Consider the following 21,043-nt stretch of genomic DNA (forward strand, 5'->3'; position numbering starts at 1 on the left):
GCAGATATGCCACGGTTAAGAGTCATGCTTTTGGGTCATGGAAATCCCCGAGTGGGTTTGCCAGGCCACTGATTAAGAGGAAGTGTGTGTGGTTATTACCGCTGGAGTTCCCCTAAGTCCTAAAAGGAAAGCACCAGTGCACATGCAAACCACTGGGAGGAGTGCGGAACGCCTGGTACGGATAGGGGTGGGGATTTGGGTGACGCATTTAAAAGACAGCGTGAGACTCGCGCCCTCTGGCACGGAACAGGCCGGGCGACAGGTGTCGCTTGAAAAGACTGTGCTTGTCCTTGCTGGTGCATGCGTCGTCGGCCTCTGTGCAGCAGGTGGGCAAGGAAGGCTGGTGTGCGTGTGTGTGTGTGTGTGTGTGTGTGCGCGCGCGCGCGCGCGCCACTCCCCTGGGGTAAGAGGTGTGCCAGCGGCTGGCCGAGGGGCGCTTAGGGCTAGAGCCCGGGGCGCTGCAGAGGTTAAGAGTCAGTGGGTGGGGCGCAGTTATCAAACACCAGGGACCAAAGACAGGCTCTAGATAGGTTCCAGGTGCTCAATTTCTATTTTACGTTTGGAGTGAGCCAGTGGAATTGTGAAGCTGTGGCATTTTGATTCGGTTGCCAAGAGTTTTCACTGGGCCTTTGCAGGTGCCAAATAAATTTCAGGACAGAGCCTAACGCAGAACTCTGGCACAGGAAGGAAGTAAAATGTTTAATGAGCAAATGGAGGCATGTTTCCAAGCGGTGGTAGGAAGACTGCAGGTTTTGGTTGTCTTCCTGGTGATCAGCATGGAAACCTCGTAGTGCTCTTACTCTGATCAATACATTGTCGAAGGCATGTACCTGATGCTAACGTAACAATAATATTAAATATTGACTTTATTTACTATTATTTATTGCTAACATTAAGTACTTTTGCCTGCTATATGCTTGGTTTCTCTCTGAAGACTTTACATGTATTTTTCATGTTTAATTATCATAATCTTAAGAAGCAGGTACCATAATTATCTCCATTTGACAATGAGGAAACTGAGGCTCTTGGAGATTTACTTGTGCAAGGTCATGCTTCTGGTTACCGGACTGTTTGGTATTGGGCACCCCAGATGTCTGACTCCAAAGCCTGATACTAATCAATCACTGAGCTGACTCTGTGGTCATTAATGTAAAATCGATAGAAGTACTGTGGTCACTCGGGGCTCAGTCACGTTTGCTAACATTTACTTCTTCAACGGGAAGTCTTCGTGTCTACCCTATATGCCAAGCTCTGCAGATGCTATGAGTGGGAGGGCAGGTACAGAGACGATACATATTAATAGTTGCCATTCTAAAAGAGCTTACTGTCTAGGGGGAGGCAGAAAGAAAAAGTACATTTGCTCTCCAGTGTCAGAGAAATGGATGTGCTGCATGCCCAAAGAGTAGGGATGCCCAACAGCCCTGGGACTGGGGAGGTTGCCTTCTTGGTAGGTTAAACGAAAGAGTCAGAAGAGGAGAGGCTGGGGACTGAGCCAATCTGAGAAGGAACCACTAGAAATGAAAGACAAATCCCAAGAGCTTGGTATCAGAGAAGCCCAGGGAATGGGACATTTCTAAGAGGAAGTGTGTCCCAGTGTCAGATGCAAACATTTCCATTGGTTTTAGCAAAAAGCCATTGGTGTTATTAGTACCGAAAGCAGTTTTAAGTGATGCTCACTTAATGAGTAAATGGGAGAGGGAAAATGGAGACATTAACCATACACACACCTCCAGTTTGCTTGGCTGTGAAGGGAAGGGGCGATACAGAGTAGTTGCTAGAGTGGAAAGTGGGGTTGAAAGAGGATTTTTTTGTTTTTTGAGACGGAGTCTCACTCTGTCACCCAGGCTGGAGTGCAGTGGCGCAGTCTCGGCTTACTGCAACCTCCACCTCCTGGGTTCAAGCGATTCTCCTGCCTCAGCCTCCTGAGTAGCTGGGACTACAAGTGCCTGCCACCATGCCCGGCTAATTTTTTTTATTTTTTTTTAGTAGAGACGGGATTTCACCATGTTAGCCAGGATGGTCTTGATCTCCTGACCTCGTGATCCACTCGCCTCAGCCTCCTGAAGTGCTGGGATTACAGGCATGAGCCACCACACCCGGCCGAAAGAGAATTATAAAAATTTCTTTCATTTGAAAGTTGAGATAGATTTAAGCACATTTATGTGAAAGGAAAAGGGCCAGTCGAGAGTGAGAGGAATGAGAGTTGAAGCAGTGAGGGGATGGGATTAAGAACAAGATTTCTGAGGCAGTAGGAGAGTGTAGGATCCCATAAGGGGACAAGTCTTTAACTGAGGCAGCAAGTAGGTTGTGAGCCAAAACGGCTTGGATATGAGAATGTGAGAAGGTTCCTGCTCAATGATGTCTCTTTTCTCTGAGAAACAGAAGGCAAAGCAATTGACTGAAAATGACATGGAGTGCAGTGGAGAAATCTGAGGAAGGTGTTGAAGGTTTAGAAGAGGTGCATAGGGCGATGGGCTAGGGAGCTGAGCGGGTCTGAAAGGAATTGCTAAGGGATGGCAAAGGAGTCTTAAGTGATGCTGGTCCCAGTCTGCAGGGTTGCATCTAGGTGTTGGAAATGATTAGGACAGAGGTTGAAGTGATCTAGGGTTGACATCTTGGCATATTTTTGTATATTTATTGTATAGTTGTTGCCTAAATTTCCACATATATATCCCTTGCTGGAGTGCAGTGGCGTGATCTTGGCTCACTGCAACCTCTACCTCCCGGGTTCATGTGATTCTCCTGCTTCAGTCTCCTGAGTAGCTGGAACTACAGGTGTGTGCCACCATGCCTGATGCTTTTTTTGTGTGTTTTTAGTAGAGACAGGGTTTCACCATGTTGGCCAGCCTGATCTCGAACTCCTGATCTCAAGTCATCTGCTTTCTTTGGCCTCCCAAAGTGCTGGGATTACAGGCGTGAGCCACCACACATGACCTACAGCTTCTTTAGGATAAGATTTGTGTAAGGGGTTTGCAAACTCAAATGGAGGTGATATAAATGCGAAAAAATCTGAGTGTCTCTCTCTCTCTCTCTCTTTTTTTTTTTTTGAGACAGGGTCTTGCTCTGTCACCCAGTTTGGAGTGCAGTGATGCAGTCTCACACTGCAAGCTCTGCCTCATGGGCTCAAGTGAACCTCCTGCCTCAGCCTCCCAAGTAGCTGGGACCACAGGCATGTGCCACCATGTCTGGCTAATTTTTGAGTTTTTTTGTAGAGATGGTGTTTTGCCAAGTCACCCAGTTTGAGACTGGTCTCAAACACCTGGGCTCAAGTAATCCATCTACCTCGGCCTCCCAAAGTGCTGGGATTACAGGAGTGAGCCATGGCATGAGGCCTTGTGGGGTGTCTCTTTTAAATGAAAGCATACTCTGTTTACATATTTGATATGAAGGAATATCCTTCCTTTCCACAAAGACAAAAGTTCTCCTATTTTTCTCGAAACATGTCCTTTTCCTCTACTTTTCATTTTTGTTACTGTTGATAGACACATGTGTTACACTGATTTCACTTTCCTCATAATTCTGCTGTAAGAAAAACAATAGTGCCAGTTCAATGACAAATAGCAACAGTCTGTTATTGCTAGACTGTTATTGTTAGCGGAGACTACCAGAATAGTCAGTCCCAGTGTCAGGGAATCAAAGAGAACACGTTCCCTCTCTAAAGGGCACAGCTGCTACTCAGCTCTAGCTGATTGCTGCCCTGCAGGACTATAGGCCCAGTGTTGCTAGATCTTTTGATTTTTCAAGAGAAGCTTGGAATCTAGAATGTGATGGGAAGTCTCTTACATTTCAACATGTTGGCAATTAATGGTAAGATTTAAAAATACTGTGGTCCAAGAAAAAAATGGATTTGGAAACTGGATTAAATTCAAATGAGGCATGCAGATTAATCCACAGCATGGTGCAGTGTGAATTTTCTGGTTTCTTTAATTGCAGTGTAATTAAGTAAGATGTTAGCTTTGGGGAAGCTAAGTGCAGAGTATGCAGAAACTATTATTTTTGTAAGTTTTCTCTAAGTGTAAATAAATTTCAAAATAAAAATAAGAAATTAGTAAAGTACTATAATGCAATTCTATGTAAGCCAAACATAATATGTCTTCCAGTTTGAAACCTCTGGGTTTTATTTTATTTTATTTTTGAGACGGAGTCTTGTTGTGTCACCCAGGTTGCAGTGCGGTGGCGCTATTTCGGCCCACTGCAACCTCCACCTCCCAGGCTCAAACGATTCTCCTGCCTCAGCCTCCTGAGTAGCTGGGATTACAGGCACGCACCACCACACCCAGCTAATTTTTGTATTTTTAGTAGAGATGGGGTTTCACCATGTTGGCCAGGCTGGTTTCGAACTCCTGACCTCAAGTGATCCACTTGCCTTGGCCTCCCAAAGTGCTGGGATTACAGGCGTGAGCCACTGCATCAGGCAGAGACCTCTGTTTTTTATCTCTTTTTGGCCTCTACAGTGCCCAGTAAAGCACCTGATAAATGGTAAACAATCAGTAATTACTAGTGCTCTATTTTGGAGAAAATGTTTTCTTAAAAAGTCATTGTGTTCCATCCATGAATTGTTTGACTTTTAAAACTGTCTTTTTGTTTGTTTGTTTTTGAACAGGTTTACAAAGGAGAAAAACGACTTCTTCTAGATTTTTTTTTTCAATTTCTTCTGTAAATCAAAACATCCCAAAATGGAGACCTAAAATCCTTAAAGGGACTTAGTCTAATCTCGGGAGGTAGTTTTGTGCATGGGTAAACAAATTAAGTATTAACTGGTGTTTTACTATCCAAAGAATGTTAATTTTATAAACATGATCAAGTTATATAAGGTATAACTATAATGAGTTAGATTCTGAATTTGATTTGTGGAAGTAAAGGAGAAGTGATTCTAGCTGGGGCATATTGTTAAAGCGTTTTTTTCAGAGTTGGCCAGGCAATCTCCTACTGGCGTATTCTCCCATTATATAGAATAGAAACAGTACCTGTGTTTGGGAAAGATTTTAAAATGAGTTATTTCGAACAAAGAGCTAATAATCAATCCACTGCAAATTAAAGAAACATGCAGATGAAAGCTTTGACACATTAAAATACTTCTACAGTGACAAAGAAAAATCAAGAACAAAGCTTTTTGATAGGTGCAACAAATTTAGAGGAAGTAAAAAGATAAATCTGATGATTGGTCAAGAAATTATCCAGTTTTTTACAAGGCCATTGATATTTTAAAAGTCCAAAAGTTTGTTTAAATGGGCTGTTATCTCTGAGAATAATGAGGATAAGAATGATGGTTGAAGGTTATATTTTAGGAAATGAAGAAACTTAGAAAATTAATATAAAGATAGTGATGAATACAAAGAAGATTTTTTTTAACAATGTGTAAAATTTTTGGCCAGGGAAAGGAATATTGACGTTAGATACAATTACTTACCTTTGAGGGAAATAATTATTGGTAATGAGATGTGATGTTTCTCCTGCCACCTGGAAACAAAGCATTGAAGTCTGCAGTCGAAAAGCCCAACATCTGTGAGATCCAGGAAACCATGGTTGCAAATCACTGGTTAAAAAAAAAAAAAAAAAAAGCCACAATGACTTGCTTATTGGTCATTCCTAGTATTATTGACTCAGAACCTCTTTACTAATGGCTAGTAAGTCATAATTGAGACATTCTGAATTTGGACAAGGTGTCCGCTGTTGAAATGGTAAATTTATTATATATTTTTGTCACGATAAATTCTGGTTCAAAGTATGCTATCCCTGAAATGATTTCTGACCAAAACTACATTGATGTAATTTGATTATCCATCTTAACCTATAGATGGCATTTGGTAACTTTTGACTGCTTTAAAAAATAAATCCACTATCAGAGTAGATTTGATGTTGGCTTCAGAAACATTTAGAAAAACAAAAGTTCAAAAATGTTTTCAGTAGGTGATAAGTTGAATAACTCTACAATGTTAGTTCTTTGAGGGGGACAAAAAATTTAAAATCTTTGAAAGGTCTTAGTTTACAGCCATATCTAAATTATCTTAAGAACATTTTTAACCAAGGGAATGAAATATATATCATGATTCTGTTTTTCCAGAAGTAACCTGAATATAGCAATGAAGTTCAGTTTTGTTATTGGTAGTTTGGGCAGAGTCTCTGTTTGCAGCACCTGTTGTCTACCATAATTACAGAGGACATTTCCATGTTCTAGCCAAGTATACTATTAGAATAAAAAAAGTCAACATTGAGTTGCTTCAACAGCATGAAGCTGAGTCCAAAGGACCAAATGAACAAACATGTTAATCTCTGATGATTTATTTTAAATAGAATATTTAATTGTGTAAGATCTAATAGTATCATTATGCTTAAGCAATCATATTCCTGATGATCTATGGGAAATAACTATTATTTAATTAATATCGAAACCAGGTTTTAAGATGTGTTAGCCAGTCCTGTTACTAGTAAAGCTCTTTATTTGGAGAAAAATTTTAGATTGTTTTGTTCTCCTTATTAGAAGGATTGTAGAAAGAAAAAAATGACTCATTGGAGAAAAATTGGGGATATATCATATTTCACTGAATTCAAAATGTCTTCAATTGTAAACCGTACCGTTATTTTATATACCTCTAAGAAATAAAAGTGCTGCTAACTAAAATATGATATGCCATTAATTATAAAATACTTCTTGATAACAGAAGTTTTAAAATAGCCATCTTAGAATCAGTGAAATATGGTAATGTATTCTTTTCCTCCTTTGAGATAGGTCTTGCGCTTTTTTTTTCCTGGCCACTAAATTTCACAATTTCCAAAAAGCAAAATAAACATATTCTGAATATTTTTGCTGTGAAACACTTGAGAGCAGAGCTTTCCACCATGAAAAGAAGCTTCATGAGTCACACATTACATCTTCAGGTTGATTGAATGCAACTGAAACATTCTAGTAGCCTAGAGAAGTTGACCTACCTGTGGAGATGCCTGCCATTAAATGGCATCCTGATGGCTTAATACACATTACTCTTCTGTGAAGGGTTTTAATTTTCAACACAGCTTACTCTGTAGCATCATGTTTACATTGTATGTATAAAGATTATACAAAGGTGCAATTGTGTATTTCTTCCTTAAAATGTATCAGTATAGGATTTAGAATCTCCATGTTGAAACTCTAAATGCATAGAAATAAAAATGATAAAAAAATTTTCATTTTGGCTTTTCAGCCTAGTATTAAAACTAATAAAAGCAAAGCCATGCACAAAACTACCTCCCCAGAGAAAGGCTAGTCCCTTTTCTTCCCCATTCATTTCATTATGAACATAGTAGAAAATAGCATATTCTTATCAAATTTGATGAAAAGCGCCAACACGTTTGAACTGAAATACGACTTGTCATGTGAACTGTACCGAATGTCTACGTATTCCACTTTTCCTGCTGGGGTTCCCGTCTCAGAAAGGAGTCTCGCTCGTGCTGGTTTCTATTACACTGGTGTGAATGATAAGGTCAAATGCTTCTGTTGTGGCCTGATGCTGGATAACTGGAAAAGAGGAGACAGTCCTATTGAAAAGCATAAAAAGTTGTATCCTAGCTGCAGATTCGTTCAGAGTCTAAATTCAGTTAACAACTTGGAAGCTACCTCTCAGCCTTTTCCTTCTTCAGTAACAAATTCCACACACTCAGTATTTCCGGGTACAGAAAACAGTGGATATTTCAGTGGCTCTTATTCAAGCTTTCCATCAAATCCCGTAAACTCCAGAGCAAATCAAGATTTTTCTGCCTTGATGAGAAGTTCCTACAACTGTGCAATGAATAACGAAAATGCCAGATTACTTACTTTTCAGATGTGGCCATTGACTTTTCTGTCGCCAACAGATCTGGCAAAAGCAGGCTTTTACTACATAGGACCTGGAGACAGAGTGGCTTGCTTTGCCTGTGGTGGAAAATTGAGCAATTGGGAACCGAAGGATAATGCTATGTCAGAACACCTGAGACATTTTCCCAAATGCCCATTTATAGAAAATCAGCTTCAAGACACTTCAAGATACACAGTTTCTAATCTGAGCATGCAGACACATGCAGCCCGCTTTAAAACATTCTTTAACTGGCCCTCTAGTGTTCTAGTTAATCCTGAGCAGCTTGCAAGTGCGGGTTTTTATTATGTCGGTAAGAAACTGAATCTGCTAATTAAAAAAAATATATTTTATTTTATACATTTTAGTGGGCAAATTATGTGTATTCATAAGTTTTGGTCTAAAATTAATTTTAGGTAACAGTGATGATGTCAAATGCTTTTGCTGTGATGGTGGACTCAGGTGTTGGGAATCTGGAGATGATCCATGGGTGGAACATGCCAAGTGGTTTCCAAGGTAATTGTTTTGAAATTCTCTTTGCAAATTCTTGTGATTATCATGAGATTGCGTATATGTGTTTACCTGAAATCAGTTGTTACTTTACTCTGTTCCAAATATATATTTGTGAATAAGTTTAGGATGGATTACTCAGCAAAATACTTACTTCAAAAGTTTTGATGGACTTAATACAACGAAGAAATAGATTTGGGGATTTTTGTTTAATTTTTAAAGAAATATATATATTTAAATAATACATGCTCATTATAAAAACAAAGTCACACATTGTAGAAAAGCACAGAGAAGGAAAATTAAAATGTCCAGAAATCTTACCACCTAAGGATGAGCATGGTTACCATTTTAGTGAACATCCCTCCAGACATATAGAAATAAATGTATATAATACATATACATATAGAAATAAATACATATACATATAGAAATAAATGTACACAATTTTACAGAAATTAAATATTATATTTAGTTCTGAAGTTTTTTCAGTCAATATATGTCTTGGATATATTTCCATTCATTCAGTATTCAATAATAATTGATCACCTATTGCCAGGCATTGTTCTGGGTGCATAAAATCAGTTGAACAAAACAAAGACCCCTGGTCTCCTAAGTTTGTATTATAGCAGGAGAGAACAGACAACTAATAAAAACTTGAATAAGTTCTATAGCATGAGAGGCCGGGCGCAGTGGCTCACGCTTGTAATCCCAGCACTTTGGGAGGCTGAGGCGGGCGGATCACGAGGTCAGGAGATCGAGACCATGGTGAAACCCCGTCTCTACTAAAAATACAAAAAATTAGCCGGGCGTGGTGGCGGGCGCCTGTAGTCCCAGCTACTCAGAGAGGCTGAGGCAGGAGAATGGCGTGAACCCGGGAGGCGGAGCTTGCAGTGAGCCGAGATAGCGCCACTGCACTCCAGCCTGGGCGACAGAGTGAGACTCCGTCTCAAAAAAAAAAAAAAGTTCTATAGCATGTTGGAAAATAAGTACAATCAATAAAAAGAACGAAGAGGAGTTTAGAAATGCCAGGCAGGTTACAATATTAAATTGGGTGGTCAGGGTAAGTATAGACTCATCTCATCTGTTTTAATTGCCATGCAGCATTTTAATGTGATGTGTTACCCTTTTGATTCTTTAATGGCCACCTAGTGTTCTAGTTAATCCTGATCAGCTTGCAAGTGTGGGTTTTTATCTTGTGGGTAAGAAACTTAATGTACTAACTAAAATATCAGCTTCAAAAAGACATTTTTTTACATTCTCCTTTTTCATCGAAATCATGTGGCCTACAATTACATTTTTTCATGGTCAAAACTTTTGCTATTATTCAACCCATTTCCCATTTGCCCTGAGAATACTGCACTGGCAACAAGCTGCACTGTTTTTTTTCTAAATGGGAAATGGGTTAATATTGATTAATAAATGTGGCATCTTAACTTATTTTGATTACTTTTTTTTCTTTTTTTCTTTTTGAGATGGAGCCTGGCTCTGTTGCCCAGGTTGGAGTGCAGTGGTGTGATCTCAGCTCACTGCAACCTCCGCCTCTTGGGTTCAGGCAATTCTTATGCCTCAGCCTCGCTAGTAGCTGGGACTACAGGTGCACGCTAGCATGCCCAGCTAATTTTTGTATTTTTAGTAGAGATGGAGTTTCACCATGTTGTCCAGGCTGGTCTCAAACTCCTGACCTCAAGAGTTTGAGGTGCTACCATGCCCGGCCAACATCAGTGTGTTTTTAAGAATCTTAGAAGAGTTGAAGAGAGTAGCTAAGAGCTCTGAGGAGAGATGGCCTTACTTGACCTCAGTAGACTGAGAGGCTCTTGACCGTTGTCCACTTGAGCCTTGGTAGATTACTAGTAATCACCTTCCTCTTGCTTATATCAACCTGCCTTTCACTGCAATATCTCTGACCATTCCCTATATGTTAAATGAATAGTAAATTGGTTATATGTATGTTTATACTCATTTGAAATATTTATACTTCACAATATATTAAGAGTAACTTGATTATATGTATGTTTATACTCACTTGAAATATCCAGTCTACAAATGGCTGGATGAGTCCTGCCCAAATTAAGATAAACCTTTAGTGCTTTTCAAAATTAGCTGAAGTGGTCGGGTGCAGTGGCTCATGCTTGTAATCCTAGCACTTTGGAAGGCTGAGGCAGGAGGATCACTTGAGGTCAGGAGTTCGAGACCAGTATGGCAACATGGTAAAGCCCCATCTCCACTAAAAATGCAAAAATTAGCTGGGCATGGTGGCAGGCACCTGCAAGCTCAGCTACTCAGGAGGCTGAGGCACCAGAACCACTTGAACCTAGGAGGCAGAGGTTACAGTGAACTGAGATCATCCCACTGCACTCCAGCCTGGGTGACAGAGCAAGACTCTGTCTAAAAAAAAAAAATTAGCAGAAGCATAATATATCTTGGCAAATATAAAAATATTAATTTTGTAAAACATTCAACCTGTATGAAAAATGTTAACTGTCATGAGAAGCATCTTACAAAACAATTAAAAATTCACACAAAAAATTTGAATCCTATCATAAGATACTTATGGGTTAGTTTTAGAAAAAAAAGTTTTTGTTGAAAGCAATGCAATAGAATCAGTTCCCAGTAGGCTAGGATGTATTTATTCTTCTAACATTAAGTTTAGAATAAATGATCTTAAATGATTCTGTGATTTGGGGCAAACAACCAGATTTGAAATGGAATAAACACCTAGAGATGAGAAATTTATGTTATTGCATTTTCATTTCACTTGTATAAATAAACCCTCAAATTTTATTTTCTTTACATTTTAGGTGTGAGTACTTGATAAGAATTAAAGGACAGGAGTTCATCCGTCAAGTTCAAGCCAGTTACCCTCATCTACTTGAACAGGTAGGGAAAGTTCTTTTTTTTAAATATTGGTTGCCATCAGAGAAATTGCTTTCTGATAATTACAGAGAGTGCTATTTTAGTGAAAAGACAAGAGTTGTTTTAGAAATACATTTTCTTTTTCTTTCTTTTTTTTTTTTTTTTTGAGACGGAGTCTCGCTCTGTCGCCCAGGCTGGAGTGCAGTGGCGCAATCTCGGCTCACTGCAAGCTCCGCCTCCCGGGTTCACGCCATTCTCCTGCCTCAGCCTCTCCAAGTAGCTGGGACTACAGGCGCCCACCACCACGCCCGGCTAATTTTTTTGTATTTTTAGTAGAGACAGGGTTTCACCGTGGTCTCAATCTCCTGACCTCGTGATCCGCCCGCCTCAGCCTCCCAAAGTGCTGGGATTACAAGCGTGAGCCACCGCGCCCGGCCATACATTTTCTTTTTCTTATCAAATCTGACATGATTTTAGAAAGTATTATTCTTTGGAGAAAAATAGATCCATAAATGGTAGTCTCCTGATAATGACACTTGTGATGTTTTTCAATCAAGTTGCAATAAATCAAACTGTCTGAGAAAAAATGACTGGGATAGTAGTATTTAACAGTTTTACTATATAAATTTTCCTTCAAAAGATCTGAGAAAGAGAATTTTATTGCTTTTTCTAACCTTCTTGGGAAAGCAAATAACTTAAGTAATAGTTTGATGGTCAAACCCATCCTAGCCATGAGCAATGAAACTGTTATAGGGTCCAACTTATCCCAAAGGATGACCCAGGGTAGGTAGGACCTGTGGATGAAAGGAAAATTGATTGTCACATGGATTATTGAAAAGGTATAGTCCTTTTCCTGCCTTAATGAAAATGGGTTTTATTTGTTATTATATACACACACTGAAACTCTATTATTTTATGGCCTAGGGAATAACTATCAAATATAAATGAAATATTGCTTTTGGTTAAAAAATTATTTTGCCAGTAAGCAAGTAGTTTGCAACAAATTGAATAAAATATGTCTGTTGGGTCATTTTCATTGCAATGGGTAAGATAAGATTTATATTTTAATTTACATATATATATATTTTTTTTTTCTGCAGCTGCTATCCACATCAGACAGCCCAGGAGATGAAAATGCAGAGTCATCAAGTAAGTACAATGGATAATAATGAATGCATTTAAATAGAGTCATTTGAAAGTTGATAATAGTAATGTACCTTTATATTGATTTATAATTTACAATGAATGCATTTTCAAATATACTGTGTTGATATTTTTCAAACTTCAATGCATATCAGAGTTGCCTAGAGAACTTTAAAAAATATGACAGATTTCCGGTTTCTACTTCAGACCTACTGAATTAAATCTGAGTATCTAAAGGTGGGGCTCAGACATGTATAGTTTTAACAAACTACATACATCCAGCCTAACCGTTGTTCTTGGGCCAGTGTGGGAACAGATGTACTATGATATTAGATTGCTCACATATTCTTTCTGTGAAAGGGAAAGGATAGAACATGTTAGTCGCCTTTTTAAATAGGGACCCTGAGGCTCAGAAAGGTTAAATGACTTGTACATCACCTTACACCTAAAATGCGATAGAGCTAATATTTGTACAAGCTCCTCTACTCCATTATCTCATGTTCAATTCAATTCAGTATATATTTATTGTATATTGTATATCGCCTGTTCTGAGGAAAGCATAGAGAACAGGATAGAACCAACCCAAATGTCCATCAATGATACACTAGATTTAAAAAATGTGGCACATATACACCATGGAATACTATGCAGCCATAAAAAAGGATGAGTTCCTGTCCTTTTTAGGGACATGGATGAAGCTGGAAACCATCATTCTGAGCAAACTATCGCAAGGACAGAAAACCAAACACTGCATGTTCTCACTCATAGGTGGAAATTGAACAATGAGAGCACTTGGACACAGGAAGGGGAACATTACACACCAGGGCCTGTTGTGGGGTGGGGGGAGGGGGGAGGGACAGCATTAGGAGATACACCTAATGTAAATGATGAGTTAATGTGTGCAGCACACCAACATGGCACATGTATACATATGTAACAAACCTGCACATTGTGTACATGTACCCTAAAACTTAAAGTAAAATAATAAAAAAGAAAAAAAAAGAAATAGAGAACAGGATAAACATAACTCCTGGTCTCATGTATCTATGGGAAACAGACAAATACACAGACAGGAGAAAGGGATATGGCAGCAAAAGTAAAGTGTAATATGAGAGTGCATATAGGACAATTAACCCAGACTTGGAGGGTCAGAAAAGGCTTTCCCAAGGAAGTATTTGTCTTAGCAGAAAATCCAAGGGAAGAGGAGGAGTTAACCGAGTGACAAATGGAAGAAAAGAGTATTCCAGGCAGAGGGAACAGCATATGAAAGACCGAAGTGACAAAGGAGAATAGGCACCTTTGAAGAACTGAACAAATTTCTATATGACCAGAAGCAGGAGTTGCTAAGAGATAAATGAGGGAAGCAGGCCAGCTGTATGAGTGGTCAGCACTATAGGCAGAATTGACACTAGAGCCATCAGTTTGTGACTTCTGGGCTAGAGTGCAGAATGTGAATGATTCAGTGGCAAGAGATGAGGCTGAAGAGGTGAACAGGGTTCAGATTGTATGAGACTTTGTAAGACACTTATATTTTGGATTTTATCCTAAGAGCAATGGAATTGTCGATGGAATTTAAGAAGTGTGACACATCATATTTGTGTTTTTAAAAAGTCACTCTGATTGCACTGTTGAGAATGAACTCCAAGGAAGCAATATTGTATAACAATAGCCTCTCTGAAAAATATGTGAATTATTCTTGATTGAAAGCTCATTTGTTCATTCAACATAGGGAAAAATAATCTCAATTCTACTAGGAGGTAATCCCTGCCATTCTGTTTCCTTCTCCTGCTCACATGTGTATATCCAGTTATGACAGGTAATGTGTATTTTGCATCTAACTACAATATTCCAAGTTGTTATTTTGATGACTGAATGTGTATATCATTTTAAATTTAACAATGTTCATATAAAATACTGCCTATACATTTTGTTGGTTTTACATTTTTAATATTATAAAAACTTTCAATTTTTGATTTCATTTCAAATTTCGATTTTTAAGAAATATACAGGCTATCCTGATATGTGTTAAATTCTTTGTTCTGTATAGTTATTCGTTTTGAACCTGGAGAAGACCGTTCAGAAGATGCAATCATGATGAATACTCCTGTGGTTAATGCTGCCGTAGAAATGGGCTTTAGTAGAAGCCTGGTAAAACAGACAGTTCAGAGAAAAATCCTAGCAACCGGAGAGAATTATAGACTCGTCCATGATCTTGTGTTAGATTTACTCAATGCAGAAGATGAAATAAGGGAAGAGGAGAGAGAAAGAGCAACTGAGGAAAAAGAATCAAGTATGTAGATTTATTAATACAGTCCATTTTCATAAGCATTTGATATCAGTCTATACGTTATGGAAAATATACTCATCTAGTATATCTGAAAATATACTCAATCCAGTCGGATTTTTTTCATGTTTAGTATTCTAAATTCAAATACTGAAAAATTTATTCATATTCAAATATATTTGAGTTGCTCACAAGTCAAAAATATATGATGTACAAAAGTATTTTTCCTGTTTTTCCTTAACTCATATTTTTTTCTGTGGATAGCTGACGTTGTGTCCAATTATACATTCATGGCATGTTTTTCTTTTCTTAACGCTTTAAAAATGGAATCCTTGTTGCATCATGGCACATTTTTAATCCCAGGCTAGTTGCTCACTCCCCTTTGGAGTAAATCAGGGTGGGATCAGCGACAATTATTAATTTTTTTTTTTTTTTGAGACAGAGTCTTACTCTGTCACCCACGCTGGAGTGCAGTGGCATGATCTCAACTCACTGCAACTTCTGCCTCCTGGGTTCAAGCAATTCTCGTGCCTCTTTCCCTTAGCTGGGACTACAGGCACCTGCCACCATGCTAGGCTAATTTTTGTATTTTTAGTAGAGAAGAGAGTTCTCCATGTTGGCCACACTGGTCTCGAACTCCTGACCTCAAGTGATCAGCCCGCCTCGGCCTCCCGAAGTGCTGGGATTACAGGCATGAGCCACTGTGCCTGGCTGGACAGTTATTAATTTTAACAGTAGCATAAAAGCATGTCTTAGCCTGTGACTATACATTAATCCACAAATTACTATTAAGTCCCCTACCTGTCCACACAAGAACTGAGTCTTTCAGAGCATCTGTCGATTATTTAGGCAAGTCCTAGGATACTGTTTCACAATCTCTTAGGATAAGTTGCTCATGTCCTTCCATACTAACCTTATCCACTACTATGCTCTCTATTGCCCTTCACAAAAACTCTTCTGGGCACATCCATTCTCATCTGGCTGTTTTGACTGCTATCATCATTCTGTCCTAGACAAGAAGAAATGCTGATCTCTCCTTTCCCAAGCATGGACCAGACCTATAAGTCCCTTCAACACAGCTGAAAACAGACTGCAACTTTTAACAAGCTCTTACTGGAGACTTAAGGAAAACAGAAGGGAATTATATCACAAATGTCGATTTACAGCTGCAGCTAGATGTGGCCTCTCTTAGTGCCCCCAGGCTCATCCTCATAAATCTCTCTGCCTAGCTTCTGGTTCATCTCTGTGTAGCTTTGGCAAGTTTACACAAGTCACTAGGAATGTCCCAATAATGTTTTCCTTTATCAAAACTCAGGCCCCAAAATATTCATAAAGCTCAGAAGGAGAACAAAGATTTCTCCTTATCCTTGTCCAAGGCCATCTGGGATCTATTTCTTCACAGGATGATTGACAGTCAGATTGTCCACTTCATTTAGGGATAAATCCAACCCTGCCCATGAGGATGGATTTGTTTTCTGACCCAACCCAGACAAACCTATCAGACCATAGTGATATAGCATCATACATTCACCAAAGTGTGAATTACTCAGTCTATAAACCACTAGTGTAGCAGCAATACAGTCACAGTTAACCTTTGCCCAGCTTCATCAAGTTCTCTTTTCTCTGTGAAGATTAGGCAAGTATGTCCTTCCTGTAGCCTTCTTAGTGGTAGCCATTTGTCATCAGCCAACAATTGCTCAAAGAAGAGAACACTTATCTCCACAACCGTTGAGAGGCTCCATAAAATCTAAAACTATCCACTTATAAAATATTTATATTTCTTTCAAAGACGATCAGAAAAGTCTCCAGAAATGACTTCAAGTCAACAATATATAATAATTTACATTGTCAAAAAGAGCCCTTAGCGTTTCTGCCTCACCATTATATGTATCTCTACTACATAGTATGGTGCCTGCATGTAGTCTATGTTCTGAGTGAGTGAATGAAAACACATTTAGGTTAATGATTATGTTATAGTTTCCCAAGAACAGTAGGGATATAAATAAAGAGGCAATTTAAGATATTTTTTTTCCCCAGAATAAAATAATAATATGGCTGAGTGTGGTGGCTCACACCTGTAATCACAGCACTTTGGGAGGCTGAGGCAGACAGATTGCTTAAGCCCAGGAGTTCGAGACCAGCCTGGGCAACATAGCAAAACCCTGTCTATATAAAAAAATATAAAAATTAGCAGGGTGTGGTGGCATGTGTCTGTAGTCCCAGCTACTTAGGAGGCTGAGGTGGGAGGACCACTTGAGCCCAGGGAGGTTGAGGCTGCAATGAGCTATGGTCATATGCCACTGCACTCCAGCCTGGGTGACAGAGTGAGACTCTGTCTAAAAAATAAATAAATAAATAAAAGCAAAAAGAAAAATAATAATATGCTTCAAAGGTATACTCAAGTCTTCTGAACTTACAAACCAGAATATAGTCTACAACTTTGAAATGAGACTTTTTCTCAGTTACTAGCAATTAAATTTTAGAAATCTTAAGAATTTCAGAGAATGCATTATATTAGGTTACGTATAATTACAAAAATAAATCTTAGGTTGAAAAACTAGTATACTTCAACACCAAGTTTGTATTTTTATTTTCTAATATATCCCTAATTTGCTAATATAGATAATTTAACAAAATATATTAAGTTTTATGTCTTCTACCCCTCTCACTATTACTTTTCATTCCTACTCTTTAAATTGTAGAACTACGGCTTGGTTGTTCATTTGTTCAACAGATATTTCTGGAGCATTAACTTTGTGCCAGACACTATTCTAGCTCCTGACCCTTTATCTCATTTATTCTCAGAGCTTCAATTATTTTCAAAATATGTCTTTAGCCTTGTCTTTTTGACTAAGCACCATCTTTATTTTCTGGTTGTTGTTTTTGATTTTTGATGTTTTCTTTTTTCCATTTTTTATTCTTTCTTAAATAGTTCTTTTTATGAGTCCTATCACTTGACAAAGTCAGTGTATCTGAAATCTAACAATCCTCTCTCCCAAAACAATTCTTCGGATAGCTCAGCCTCTGTCATTAGTTATTTTTTAGAAACAGCTTTATGGATTATGGTAAGCTACATGGAAATTAATAAACTTAGATTCATAAGTTATATTTCAAAGAGATAAAAAAATTGCAGTTTTAAAATATAAAATGTTTTACCGATGGATACAAAATCTAGGTCTTGAAGGAGAATTAGATGATATCTTGTAGGACAAGAAGGTAGTCGTTGAAAAATAGGGTTTATTATTCAAAATGCTGTTACTGCCTTTCCCTGCTTACTATAAAATATTTAGGTAATGGCAATATGTCTAATTTCTGGAAATAATTAAAATTTCAACTTAAAATGGAATTTTAAAGAAATTTTATGGCCAGACATAATGGCCCACACCTGTAATCCCAGCACTTTTGGAGACTGGGGTGGGCAGATCACTTGAGGCCAGGAGTTCAAGACCAGGCTGGCCAACATGGTGAAACCTCATCTCTACTAAAACTACAAAAAATTAGCTGGGTGTAGTGGCACATGCCTGTAATCCCAACCACTCAGGAGGCTCAGGCACAAAAATAGCTTGAACCTGGGAGGCAGAGGTTGCAGTGAGCTGAGATTGCACCACTGCACTCCAGCCTGGGCGACAGAGCAAGACTCCATTTTAAAAATGAATAAATAAATAATAAAAGAAATTTTATGGAAGAATGATACTTTAAGAAAAAATTGTTTTAATTCTCTTGATTTTGTCTTTCCCCAATTTGACTAGATTGAATTGAAACATCAGTTTTAATGGGTTCTAAGTTTCATTTGGTTAAAGGCTTAGCAGTATTGCCAAATGATTGAAAGCACAGTATATGACACCAGACTACTTCAGTTTGATTTTTGTTAGTTGTGGTGTCCTTTGGCAACTTACTTTCCTCACTGTGGCTTCATTTTCTCATTTGTTAAATGAGGCTATTACGACCTACCTCAAAGAGCTGTTGTGAAGATGAAATGAATCAATGCATGTAAAGTTCTTAACAGAGTGCTCACTAAATGTTAGTCCTTACTATAAGTAGCATTATTATTATTATTATTATTATTATTATCATTATTATTATATTTTTTTGAGACAGAGTATTGCTATGTTGCCCAGTCTCGTCTCTGACTCCAGGGCTCAAGTGATCCTCCTGCCTCAGCCTCCTGAGTAGCTGGTGCTACAGGCATGTGCCACTGCACCCTGCATTATAATTATAACAACATTATTATTAAGCACAGGAGATCAGACACCCCTAAACCTAGCAATCAACATCAATGCCTTAATGATTACGAATTAAAGATAGTTTTTATTCTTTTATATATATAGGACTGGAAGGAAATTTGTGAGCAGAGTTTGAACATGTTTATGCTTGTTTTCTTTTTTATAAAGATGATTTATTACTAATCCGGAAGAATAGGAAGGCACTTTTTCAACATTTGACTTGTGTAATTCCAATCCTGGATAGTCTACTAACTGCCAGAATTATTAATGAACAAGAACATGATGTTATTAAACAGAAGACACAGACATCTTTACAAGCAAGAGAATTGATTGATACGATTTTAGTAAAAGGAAATATTGCAGCCACTGTATTCAGAAACTCTCTGCAAGAAGCTGACGCTGTGTTATATGAGCATTTATTTGGTGAGTGGTAGAAAATTATTTTTTAAAATTTTCTAAGTCAATTGAAAATACGCTCTTATTAATAAATTATGATTATTGAAAATAATTCAGGCTGAATGTGGTGACTCATGCCTATAATCCTAACACCTTGGGAGGCTGAGGCAGGTGGATTGCTTGAGCCCAGGAGTTTGAGACCAGACTGGACAACATGGCAAGACCCCATCACTACAAAAATTTTTTTAAAAAATTATTTGTGACGGTATATGCCTGGTAATCCCAGCTACTCAAGAGGGTGAGGTGGGAGGATGGCTTAAGCCTGAGAGGTAGAGGCTGCCATGAGCTGTGATTGTGCCACTGCACTCCAGCCTGGGTGACAGACTCTGTCTCAAAAAAAAAAAAAAACCAATCTAATTTATAGCTATTAATTACACAAAAAGATTAAAGACTTCTGTTGCCTTGACATGAGTATTTGGCTAAAGTCTAAAGTGTTCATTTTTAAAATATATTCTGTAGCTAAATATTAACCTTACTTGTCATAGTAATGCTTTTTCTTTTTCTCCCTTAGTGCAACAGGACATAAAATATATTCCCACAGAAGATGTTTCAGGTAATAGTATTAATATTTTAAATCAATAGAAAACATTGTCTTTATCATCTTAGTTTTTCATTGAAGAAGCAAATTGCCTTTTATTAAAAATTCTTTTCTCTTTCTAGATCTACCAGTGGAAGAACAATTGCGGAGACTACAAGAAGAAAGAACATGTAAAGTGTGTATGGACAAAGAAGTGTCCATAGTGTTTATTCCTTGTGGTCATCTAGTAGTATGCAAAGATTGTGCTCCTTCTTTAAGAAAGTGTCCTATTTGTAGGAGCACAATCAAGGGTACAGTTCGTACATTTCTTTCATGAAGAAGAACGAAAACATTGTCTAAACTTTAGAATTAATTTATTAAATGTATTATAACTTCAACTTTTATCTTGATTTGGTTTCCTTAAAATTTTTATTTATTTACAACTCAAAAAAACATTGTTTTGTGTAATATATTTATATGACTATATGTATCTAAACCATATGAACATATATTTTTTAGAAACTAAGAGAATGATAGGCTTTTGTTCTTATGAACAAAAAAGAGACAGCACTACAAACACAATATTCAATCAAAATTTCAGCATTATTGAAATTGTAAGTGAAGTAAAACTTAAGATATTTGAGTTTACCTTTCAGAATTTTAAATATTTTGGCATTGTATTAATACCGGGAACATGAAGCCAGGTGTGGTTGTATGTGCCTGTAGTCCCAGGCTGAGGCAGGAGGATTACTTGAGCCCAGGAGTTTGAATCCATCCTGGGCAGCATACTGAGACCCTGCCTTTAAAAACAAACAGAACAAAAACAAAACACCAGGGACACATTTCTCTGTCTTTTTTGATCAGTGTCCTATACATCGAAGGTGTGCATATATGTTGAATGACATTTTAGGGACATGGTGTTTTTATAAAGAATTCTGTGAGAAAAAATTTAATAAAGCAACAAAAATTACTCTTATTCTTCATTGCTTTATTTCGATGACATTGGATAGTTTAGTCACTCCCAGACTCTTTCCATACCTCCTTAAAGCCCCTCAAATATTGAACTACAGTTTATACTCCTTCCCATAAGATGCTTCTTCATTGACACTTGTAGAACACGGGGTCAACACATCATAAAATCTATAGGATTTTATGGAATGCCTGAGACAAGAATCAAACAGTCCCTTTAGTAAGTTTGTTTATTCATTTGTCTATTGATTCATTCAAGAAGTCTCATGCCAGGCCCACC

At 37.9% G+C, this 21,043-nt stretch overlaps 1 protein-coding gene across 1 annotated transcript; it reads left to right on the forward strand.

Moving 5' to 3' along the window:
- The first annotated feature begins 238 nt into the window (after positions 1-238).
- Positions 239-20,764, forward strand: BIRC3 (baculoviral IAP repeat containing 3). The gene is made up of 9 exons (XM_032167245.2): positions 239-326; positions 4,604-8,121; positions 8,225-8,324; positions 11,117-11,195; positions 12,272-12,320; positions 14,362-14,604; positions 18,990-19,244; positions 19,789-19,830; positions 19,938-20,764. Exons 2-9 carry the CDS (start codon positions 7,272-7,274, stop codon positions 20,129-20,131), a joined length of 1,812 nt encoding a protein of 603 aa, XP_032023136.1. The 5' UTR covers positions 239-326; positions 4,604-7,271; the 3' UTR covers positions 20,132-20,764.
- Positions 20,765-21,043: the final 279 nt, after the last annotated feature.

Source organism: Hylobates moloch, unplaced genomic scaffold (genome assembly GCF_009828535.3).
Source record: "Hylobates moloch isolate HMO894 unplaced genomic scaffold, HMol_V3 SCAFFOLD_11, whole genome shotgun sequence".
NCBI classification, from domain to species: domain Eukaryota; kingdom Metazoa; phylum Chordata; class Mammalia; order Primates; family Hylobatidae; genus Hylobates; species Hylobates moloch.

Coding starts and splice junctions, on each gene's coding strand:
- BIRC3 (XM_032167245.2), top strand. CDS start 7,272: ATGAACATAGTAGAAAATAGCATATTCTTATCAAATTTGATGAAAAGC. Junction 11,196..12,271: donor ACCCTCATCTACTTGAACAG/GTAGGGAAAGTT, acceptor TTTTTTCTGCAG/CTGCTATCCACATCAGACAG. Junction 14,605..18,989: donor AACTGAGGAAAAAGAATCAA/GTATGTAGATTT, acceptor TTTTTTATAAAG/ATGATTTATTACTAATCCGG.